The sequence below is a fragment of the Nerophis ophidion genome, linkage group LG10 (assembly GCF_033978795.1).
Source record: "Nerophis ophidion isolate RoL-2023_Sa linkage group LG10, RoL_Noph_v1.0, whole genome shotgun sequence".
Taxonomy (NCBI): Eukaryota; Metazoa; Chordata; class Actinopteri; order Syngnathiformes; family Syngnathidae; genus Nerophis; species Nerophis ophidion.
Genome location: NC_084620.1, coordinates 32,011,729 through 32,023,379, shown reverse-complemented (window position 1 = coordinate 32,023,379; position 11,651 = coordinate 32,011,729). Strand labels below are relative to the sequence as shown.

Sequence of the window (11,651 nt, the reverse complement as noted above, 5' to 3'; positions counted from 1 at the left end):
TGTGAAAACATTGGACACAGTGTGTTGTCAAGCTTATAAGATGTGATGCAAGTGTAAGCCACTGTGACACTATTGTTCTTTTTTTTTTTTTTTTTTTTTAAATGTCTTCTGATAATGTCAATGAGGGATTTTTAATCACTGCTATGCTTAAATTATAACTATTATTGATACAGTCTTTGATAATTATCATTTTTTGTTCACTACTTTTGGTTTGTTCTGTGTCGTGTTTGTGTCTCCTCAATTGCTCTGTTTATTGGAGTTCTGAGTGTTGCTGGGTCAGGTTTGGTTGTGGAATTGAATTCTATTGTTATGGTATTGCTGTGTATTGTTTTGTTGGATTGATTGAAATAAATAAATAAATAAAAATTAAAAAAATTAAAATCGATTTAAAAAAAAAAAATGAGAACCGAATCTGAATCGCTCAATGTGAGAATCGCGATTTGTATTCGAATTGATTTTTTTGCCACACCCACAATATATATATATATATATAAATATATATATATATATATATAAATACACACACACACACACACACTAATAGACCCATGATAAATTCATAAAAGAACCAAACTTCATCAAATTTTTTTGTGACCAACAAGTATGTGCTGTAATCACTCTATCACAAAAAAATTAAGAGTTGTAGAAATTTTTGGAAACTCAAGACAACCATGACATTTATGTTCTTTCTTGGAGTTGGTTGAGAATATTGCATTGCCTTTTTCTTTATGACTCTTTGGACTTTGTTCAATGATGTCACTGGCACACAGAGAACAGGTCCAAAGTGAGAAGCACCAAAGTCGCTGCTGATGTTCCATTCCTTCAGCAGGACAGTTGCCCAACTAAACAAGCCTTCCTATCCTCAATGTGCCGTCACACTGACCTCTTCAACAGAGTCGCTCCCCGCACTACTCCTGGTCACATTGTGCTCCAGATGCTCATCTTGGCTCAGCCGGTCGTCATCGTCTAGACGCCTTGCTGTGCAGCTGTACCACAAGGGAGCCACGCAGCACCACTGTTGGCACAGGCTTAGCATCGGCAGGCGGTAGCGATCGCACCGGACTAACTTGTTTTATAAGTTTTTCGTTGGCTCCAAATTAGGGAAAAAGGAACGGTCCGGTTGACTCCACTGCCCTGCCCCTGCCCGCCCTCTAACATAAGAACAGTGTAGCGCTGGTCCCCTAACCCACCCAGACCAGACCCGGACGGCACTCGCTCTTGACACTGGCTGCTGGTTAAACAATAGCAGGCGGCCACTTCCTGCCTCTCAGACATTGTTAGGTAGCAACGCCCCCTCAGGTGTGCTGGTGGCCCCGCCCCTTTAACCCTGTCTACCTGTGTGTATGTGTGCTCCCAGTACCAGTCAGTCAGGTTTCCCCAGTTCTATTTACAACCGAAAGAATAAGCCTGTTCCTACCAGCGCACACACACTGTGCTAGTCATTTTGGTTTATCATTATACCATTTGCAAATCCGCTGACTCACTCACGTCATGTCTAATAGCTCTTTCAATTATTGTAAATAACTCTCTCGCCAATCAATCCCCATTCATGGCTTTGTTAGCGAGTGCAATGCAAAGTGTCGACGCCCATGTTAATGTCATCATGACTCGCAGCTGGTGAATGGGAAACAGCAATAAACCAAAGGGAAAACCAACCAAATATCTAAGTTGAATGCCTCAGGCACAAATAGCCTTTTTATGACAAGAGGCAAGCAATGTTCACTGCGGCAGATAAGTGCATTCTTGAGATAAGAGTTGATGTTAACTGGAAAAATCTACCTCGGTCAACTTGTTAAAGATATGAAGACCAAAACAGATTTAGCACCAAAATGCTGCGAATTGTCCTTTGGCCCATGTCTTGTTGTTTGAAAACCAGTGAAGTATGTCTTTGAGCGCCGTGCATGTATGGTGCAATGGTACTTGTTGCCCAGCAGAGGGAAGAGTTAGCAACAGGTGGAGAAAGAAACTCTGTCAAGAAACAAAACAAAACAAAACAAAACAAAAAAAAACGCAGGTTATTACAAGATGTAGACTTCACAATAGTGCAAATGCTCACAGACTTAAGGAATGTAAAGGACCACTTTTCAGTTCCGCAATTGTACGGCCTGCGGGATGAGTTTGCCAAGTATTAAAATGAGCTGCGTTTTTTTTTTTTATGAAAGAAACTGCTGTTCTAAATGTGTCCACTGGATGTCACTATAGCAATTCTGTTATGACTAGCAAGAGGTACAAAGTAAAGCGTGGCTGCGGCTCCTCTCCATCCATCCATCCATCCATCCATGTTTTACCGCTTATTCCCTGTTGGGGTCGCGGGGGGTGCTGGCGCCTATCTCAGCTACAATCGGGCGGAAGGCGGGGTACACCCTAGACAAGTCGCCACCTCATCGCAGGGCCAACACAGATAGACGGACAACATTCACACTCACATTTGCGTCTCCTCTCTCTCGACCCAAAAGAAACTTAAAACATGCCGTTTAATGTCTTATGCTTGGAACACGTCGTTATTTGGCACCCCTACTCCCCCATAATGTCTCTGTCAAAAACGAGAAAACTGTTTGAATAGTCTTTACCTCTGTTTTTTACTGTTTGTTGAGTTAGCACTGGATTGATTGGACATGACAAAGTAGGTATTTGATACCTCAGAGAGTTTACATGTTGTGTTTTTTGTTCAATCCCAGACAGACTATGATTTAAAGTTTAATCCTGGCTTTGTAGATACAATGAAACAAAGTCTAAGTTCATTGTGTTCTTCTTTGTGTTTTTGAAACTGCACCAAGTTCCTCAGAATTTTCAACAAACTTGAAGTGTTTTGTCCAGAGGATTATGTGTGATTTGTACCTCTTCGCAATGTGCTTTTTCTATTTTTGGCCAAAGTAAAACTAAGTAAACAATCTAGAGTTGTCTTTACTTTTAAGTTATCATGCCATGATTTTACCATTCCGGCCCACTTGGGAATAGATTTTCCTCCATGCGGCCTCTGAGATAAAATGAGTTTGACACCCCTGCGTTAAGTCATCTCACAGTATGTTGTTACCAGAGGTGGATTACAAAAATATTCAAGTATTTTCATTCAAAAACAAGTTAAAGTGAATGTCTGAAAAAAAATCCCCTCAAGTATGGCGGCACCCGTATGTCACAGATTTTTCTGTTAAAAATTTTTTTTTTTTCTTTTTAAAGTATATTGTACATGTGTTTGGCCTAAAAAAAAGTGTTACATTATAACTGTTAATGCATTATATGTGTTAGAGTGCAGTATTTGTCTCATATTATTATGTAGTGGTGGCCAATAAAAATAGTCACCAAGCGGGACTATCTAACTAACAACAGAGCAGCTAATCTTTGTGCCAGTGAATCTTCACCGTGACAATCACGTTGGACAAACAACCTCGGCAGAAGAACTTTTTGATGGACTTCATCTTCAACTTCTGCCTCATCAATAACACATCTCCACGATGGTGTGTTTGCGATATCAAAAGACAAAAACAGGAAGCCACATGCGTACTGTCAAGCTGATCAAGTTAAAAGTTGACAATTTGAAACATAAATGGAGCTGTTTAGCCACAACACCAAGCAATATGTTTGGAGGAGAAAAGGTGAGGCATTTAATCCCAGGAACACCGAGCCAACCGTCAAGCATGGTGGTGGTAGTATTATGCCCAGGGCCTGTTTGGCTGCCAATGGAACTGGTGCTTTATAGAGAGTAAATGGGACAATGAAAAAGGAGGATTTCCTCCAAATTCTTCAGGACAACCTAAAATCATCAACCCAGAGGTTGGGTCTTGGGCACAGTTTGGTGTTACAACAAGAAAATGACCCAAAACACATGTCAAAAGTGGTAAAGGAATGGCTAAATCAGGCTACAATTAAGGTTTTAGCATGGCCTTCCCTAAGTCCTGGCTTAAACGCGTGGACAATGCTGAAGAAACAAGTCAATGTCAGAAAACCAACAAATTAAGCTGAACTGCACCAATTTTGTCAATTAGTGGTCAAAAACTCAACCAGAAGCTTGTCGGAAGCTTGTGGATGGCTACCAAAAGCGCCTTATTGCAGTGAAACTTGCCAAAGGACATGTAACCAAATATTAACATGCTGTATGTTTACTTTTGACCCAGCAGATTTGGTCACATTTTCAGTAGACCCAAAATAAATTCATTAAAAGAACCAAACTTCATGAATGTTTTTTGTGACCAACAAGTATGTGCTCAAGTCACTCTATCACAAAAAAATAAGAGTTGTAAAAATGTATGGAAACTCAAGACAGCCATGACATTATGTTCTTTACAAGTGTATTTAAACTTTTGATCGCAGCTGTATGTTTTGTTGCATTTGAAAAATTGTATTGTTAATAATAGAGGTAATTATTGTTATTATTCATTATTAATAGTGCTATTTATATTGGTATTTGTATTGCTCCATTTGTAGTGCAATAATGTTCATTGTAATTTATGTATTATTTATTTCACTAACTGCTTCTTTGTTATCACTTTTACCATCATATTTTTACATATCACATTTACTGATGTTGTTCTGTTGTTGTTGTAATTGTTATTGTTGTGTTTGCTGTTGTTGTTGTCTCTCTGTCTTATCCCCCTCCAGTCCCCGCAATTTCCCCTTCTGTCCTCCTTGTTTTCACTTTCTATCCCCTCCTGCTCAGGACCGGCTGCACCAAATAATAAAATAAATCCCTTTAATAAAGTTGTTTATGCTCTAACTATAGTAATATTTAATTTAATACTAATAATGATACTTTGAATAACTTTCTTTACCACAGTTATGCCCTAATAAACCGCCATAAACAATAGACAACTGTGCCGTTCTTTAATAACAAAGTTAAGCAAAAGCACACTTACAGATTTTAAAACAACGTAAAAAGTACAAATACACAGAAAAAAATACTTACAAGCAACATCATTGTAAACTTAAAAAGCTTCTTAGCCTTCTGCTATCAAGCCAAGGACAAATAGTGGGTTGTCCTGATCTGAGGACTGGATTATGTTTTTGTTATTTCCTGTTAGTTTTAAGGCTCCATTAGTTCCTGTTTTTGGGCACCCTTGTTTGTTTTAGTTTCCATGACGACTTATAAGTTTCACCTGCCTCTAGTGTTCCGGACACGCACCTGCTATAATCAAGAGACTATTTAAACCGCCTTCGCCAGTCAGTCGGTCTGGCGACATTGCTCCTTTCATGACTATTTCACGCTGCTCTGTTCATGCCATAGTTCATGCTGCTTGTTTTCATGGCACAGTAAGTCTTGTTTGTTCCAAGTAATAGTTTATGTTGTTTGTTTCATGCCAGTTTTGGGGAAGTTGTCGCGTGGTCGGGAGAGTGGCCGTGCCAGCAACCTGAGGGTTCCTGGTTCAATCCCCACCTACTACCAACCTCGTCACGTCCTTTGTGTCCTAGCGCAAGACACTTCACCCTTGCTCCTGATGGGAGCCTTGCATGGCAGCTCCTGCCATCAGTGTGCGAATGTGTGTGTGAATGGGTGAATGTGGAAATAGTGTCAAAGCGCTTTGAGTACCTTGAAGGTAGAATAGCACTGTACAAGTGTAACCCATTTACCATTTATTTTACCATTTACAGTTTTGTGTTTTTTCCAAGCCGTAGTTTATATGTTTACCTCATGCCCTGCCCAAATATTTAGTTAGATTAATAAATATGTTCCTACATGCAAGCCTTGTCTATAATAGTCCATTTGCATCCCGGGAGAACAAACCTCGCAGTAAGCTGCGACCGCCCCCCCGTCATGACATGGGTAAATTGTTGGTAAATTGGTCATTGTATGTTTAATTCCTGGCACGTATTATTATGTGTTATTTTGCAAGGTTGCCATTGCCATCCGACATTTAATTTGACGACACAACATAAAAATCACTATTTTATTCCCAGTATTCCCAGAACATTCCATCGATCGCTGCTAGACTGTTCAGTTTGTCTGAGAAGACGTTTGTCTTTCTTAGACCTGATCTGTCCTAAAGTCTAAGAGTATGAATTGATGAAACCTGATGAGAGACGAAACGTCTTCTAAGCCAAAAGGTACAGTACTGTTCTGATCGATTGAATACCCTGAAAATACAACGACCTGGATAAATATATTCGCAATCATGTTATTATTAAACATGCTTATAGGGCAGGAAATCTCAAACTGTGGTACGCAGGCTCCTTTTAGTGGTACGTCACAGAATCACTTGAATAAAGTACAGTGTTTTATATTACGATATTCAAACACAGTGTAAGTGTTCAAACTGTGAATAATGTTACAGTGGCCCGGAGGGAACCCGCGCAGTCACAGGGAGAACCCAGGACCTCCTTATTGTGAGGCACACACATTAACCCCTGTTACACCGTAATATTTATTTTATTTAACTCTATAATGCCAGCAAGACGTGGAACTTGTTGATTCAGCCCCTAAAATGACAAGTATTTGCCAAGAATATCTAACAATAGGGGAAAAAACTTGCAGAAATACAATTTTACTCAAGCAAGAAGTGTCAGGAGGAGGCAGTAAAAGATGGTTTGAAATAGACACTATTGTATCACCCGACATGCACAAACATGTTGTCTCTGACCACGGGCATGCGCACACACACACACACACACACACACAAACGCAGTTAAAACAAGGCGTAGGAGGACTTTGCACCATGGCGACCACATCCTGTCTCATGCACCGCCGTGCGTTTATTAATAGACACACAAACACACACACGACATGTGCAGGAAAAAGAAACTCTTGCGTTGTGTCAGACGCACACATACACACACATGCATCACACACACACAAAATCGCTCAACTTTAGCCACTGTTTTCTACTCTTTTAATTTGATTCCTTACTATCATCGCATTTTTGGATTCAGCCTGTAAGGTTTGTGAGATGAGGGACACATATTCTCTTGCCAGTGACGGGAAGGGGGATGTGGCTCGGAGCATACGGACCAAATCTGGCTCTGGTCTGCCTAATCCTCACACACACACAAACACACACAAACACTAACACACACAAACAGACACACACACAGGAAAAAGGAAATGATGGTGGCTGGTTGTCCCTAATGTTCTGATACGATTATCATGTTGATTTTCATGGTGCCATGAATCATGTTTACAATGGTGCAAGTCAAGCTTTAAATTTTCCTTTTTTATTTTAAATTTTTTGCAGCCAATTTATGCAAAGACTTTTATCAAATATTTAGCCATACTTGCACATTTATCCTAAAGAAGGTACAAAGAGAGGGCCGTACCATATTGACCCAAATGTAAGACCTCATTTTCAAGATACGCTTTTGGAAACAAAGTCATTATTACAGGTGGGACACTGGCAATAACTGTGATGAGATGGCGACTTGTCCAGGGTGTACGCCACCTTCCGCCCGATTGTAACTGAGATAGGCACCAGCGTCCCCCGCCACCCCAAAGGGAATAAGCGGTAGAAATGGATGGATGGATGGACACTGGCAATAACTTTTTCATAGATTGTTTTTCCTAAATCAAATGTTGTGTATTAATAGTGTGTTTTTAGTTTACATGTAAACCATGTTAAAGCAAATTGAATGATGCTACGCTGACGCTATTTTAAATTTTATCGCCATTCTTATGTTCACAACAGGTATTCCCTCCTGTGCAAACACTTTTGTCTCCATGCTTCACTCCCAGACACTCAACAAGACATCCTCATTCTCTGTCAATCCCCTTTCAGTCAAGGACGGTGTGTTTACAATCATAGGAACAATGGGCCCCATTCAGCAATAAGTTCCTAACATTTCCTCTTATCTTTCTTCCTAAGTGATTACCTAAGAGGAGTCCATTCAAATTCATGACTTGTTCTTAAATGCACAAAATGTTCCCACCTGCTGTTCGTAAGTTGCTGTATGCCAAATGGTTAGCGCATGCATGTCTATTATAATTTGCATATAAACACGCCCCTATTTCTCCGATATGCATATGTAAATGCACTTAATTTACCATATAAGGGCACAATTCCGGCAACAAAAGAAAGAAAACACAAACAGATTACAGAAATTCGTATTATCCCGCGGGGGAAACACATATTGTCAAAACGTAAGTTTAAGAAAGGGGCGGACTGCATAAAAAGCGTTCAAATATTCGTCACTTGGGGCAAATAGGTCGACATGGTCGTGAAATATGCGCTCCCTCCGCAGGGCACGATCTGCTGCCTTGTGCATATGCGTGTGTGTGTTTGTGTGTGTGAGTGGGTGTGTGTGTGTATGTGCGTGCTGTGTGTGTGTGTGCGCGCGTACACACGTGGACGTGTCTAAATATTGCTTATTTTGCTATATGTCTGTCTGTTTGTCTGTCTGTCTTATCAATATCTATCTACCTATATATATATATATATATATATATATATTTGTGTGCATTAGTAGAGAATGAATGTACACAAAGATAGATACACATATATATATATATATATATATATATAGATATATATATATATATATATATATATATATATCTATATATATATATATATATATATATACACATACAGGTGCTGTTCATATTATTAGAATATCATGAAAAAGTTGATTTATTTCAGTAATTATATTCAGAACGTGAAACTTACATATTATATCAATTCATTACACACATAGTGATATATTTGAAATGTTTATTTCTTTAAATTTTGATGATTAGTACTGACAATTACTGAAAATCCCATAATTCAGTATCTCAGAAAATTAGAATATTAGTTACGACTAGTACCAAAAAATATTTTTTAGAAATGTGGGCCAACTGAAAAGTATGAACATGGAAAGTTTCAGCATGTACGGCAATCAATACTTAGTTGCAGCTCCTTTTGCCTGAATTGCTGCAGCAATACGGCGTGGCATGGAGTCCACCAGTCTGTTGCACTCCTCAGGTGTTATGAGAGCCCAGGTTGCTTTAATAGTGGCCTTCAGCTCTTCAGCATTGTTGGGTCTGGCATCTCGCATCTTCCGCTTCACAATACCCCATAGGTTTTCTATGGGGTTAAGGTCAGGTGAGTTTGCAGGCCAATCAGGAACAGGGATACCATGGTCCTTAAACCAGGTACTGGTAGATTTGGCACTGTGTGCAGGTGCCAAGTCATGTTGGAAAATGAAATCTTCACCTCCATAAAATTGGTCCGCGGCAGGCAGCATAAAGTGTTCTAAAACTTCCTGGTAGACTGCTGCATTGACCCTAGACCTCAGGAAACACAGTGGACTAACACCAGCAGATGACATGGCACCCCAGACCATTACTGATTGTGGAAATTTGACACTGGACTTCAGGCAATGTGGATTCTGTGCCTCTCCTGTCTTCCTCCAGACTCTGGGACCTTGATTTCCAAAGGATATACAAAATGTACTTTCATCTGAAAACATAACTTTGGACCACTCAGCAGCAGTCCAGTCCTTTTTGTCTTGAGCCCAGGCGAGACGCTTTTGACTTTGTCTCTTATTCAAAAGTGGCTTTACACAAGGAATGCGACAGCTGAAGCCCATATCTTGAATACGTCGGTGCGTGGTGGTTCTTGAAGCACTGACTCCAGCTGCAGTCCACTCTTTGTGGATCTCCCCCACATTTTTGAATCAGTGTTGTTTGACAATCCTCTCCAGGGCGCGGTTATCCCTCTTGCTTGTACACTTTTTTCTACCACATCTTTGTCTTCCTTTCGCCTCTCTATTAATGTGCTTGGACACAGAGCTCTGGGAACATCCAACCTCTTTGGCAATGACCTTTTGTGTCTTGCCCTCCTTCTTTAAAGTATCAATGGTCATCTTTTGGACAGTTGTCAAGTCATCAGTCTTCCTCATGATTGTGTGTCATACAGAATCAAAACGAGAGACCATTTAAAGGCTTTTCCAGGTGTTTTGAGTTAGTTAGCTAATTAGAGTGTGGCACCAGGTGTCTTCAATATCTGACCTTTTCACCATATTCAAATTTTCTGAGATGTTGAATTTAGGGTTTTCATTGGTTGTCAGCTATAATCATCTCCTTTTTGGCAAAAAACACTTGAAATGTATCAGTCTGTTAGGAATGAATGTATACATTCTACAAGTTTGACTTTCTAAATGGAATTAATGAAATAAATCAACTTTTTCATGATATTCTAATAATATGACCAGCACCTGTATATATGTATGTGTATATATATATATATATATATATATATATATATATATATATATATATATATATATATATATATATATGGCTCTGCGATGAGGTGGCGACTTGACCAGGGTGTACCCCGCCTTCCGCCCGATTGTAGCTGAGATAGGCGTCAGCGCCCCCCGCGACCCCGAAAGGGAATAAGCGGTAGAAAATGGATGGATGGATGGATATATATATATTTATATATATATATATATATATATATATATATATATATATATACATATTAGGGCTGGGCAACGATTAACAATTTTAATCGAAGTTAATCGCACTATTTCTCCGATTAATCGCAATTAACTGCATTGTATACGCAAAGCCCAATAATGAATTCAAAAGTAGTGTGTAGTGCACCTTTATTGGAATATTCTCCCACATGAACAAAAGCGCCAAAAAATTTGTTGTGCAAACACAATTTAAATCAGTCCTTGTTAAACAGTAGCAGTTAAATAGCATATTTTATGAAAATCAACTCAAAAAATGTAAATACAAACATTTGAGCTTATTGCCACTGCCAGGGTATTCAAGTTATCCTGTTTGTTATGGAAAATAAATATAATCTACATACAAATCTCTGAGCCACAATCATAACATCTTAACAGGCAATTTCTGAGGTAACAGCAGAAACATTTTTTTTATCAGGGATCTTATGTTTAAAAAACCTATATTATAGGTAGTGGGCTGTTTTAGGGAATTTTTGATCAAATTATCTGTTGTAGCAATATTAATAATGTTGTGTTTATTCTGCGTAGTGCACTTAAAATAATTATGACCATATCTAGGAATTGGTATGATGGGAATTTTCCGATTGTTTGCTTGGTGCTTTGATAAATTGAACGCATCATATACATGGTACTATATTGTGATGTTATGAGCCAGGGAAATAAAGAACTACCCTACCCAGCATGCAACAGGAGTGACGAGCATGCGCGGTAGCCCGGTAAAGGTTGTGTGTCGCCATGACGGCATCTTGTATGTTGTGATATGCACGCTCTGAAAGCAAACGTTAAGAACTCAGCCAACACTCCTCGTCTGCATTATTCATAAATAGACGGACAACACATATACTCCGCTGCTTCACAGGGCGCTGGATGTAGCCGGTGAAGTATTCCCATGCTAGCTAGCCGGTCTAGCAAGCACGCGTCATTCAGTCCAAAACGGCCCGATCCATCCACATTCAGAATTGTCTGGCGGTCATAAGTGATCCCAGAGTGACCACGCTGTAAGCCAGCCATGCAATTTGCAGAATTGTCCGGTATTTTTGCCAAATGTTCCATCTTTACCAAGAGCTCCTCGACGCCGAAGCCCGTCCGGGCGACGCCATCTTGTTAAGAAAAGGCGTTAACAAAATAAAAGCATGTAAACAACATACGCAAATGCGCGTTAAAATAATTGTCGGCGTTAATAGATTGATGAATTAACTCGTAATTAACGCATTAATTTGCCCACCCCTAATATATATATATATATATATATATATATATATATATAT

At 39.4% G+C, this 11,651-nt stretch overlaps 1 protein-coding gene across 5 annotated transcripts in view; it reads right to left on the bottom strand.

Moving 5' to 3' along the window:
- si:dkey-172j4.3 (diacylglycerol kinase delta) overlaps positions 1 to 11,651 on the bottom strand; it is a 122,064-nt gene that overhangs the window by 62,784 nt on the left and 47,629 nt on the right. Inside the window, exon 1 of one of the 5 annotated variants that reach the window (XM_061913513.1) lies at positions 884 to 1,231. The exons of 3 other annotated variants lie outside the window; for them this stretch is intronic. In XM_061913513.1, the coding sequence (XP_061769497.1) occupies positions 884 to 1,036 (153 nt within the window). In that variant the 5' untranslated portion in view covers positions 1,037 to 1,231. Of the gene's footprint in view, positions 1 to 883; positions 1,232 to 11,651 lie in introns of those variants that run through there. One more of the 5 variants, XM_061913516.1, reaches the window with a different exon arrangement.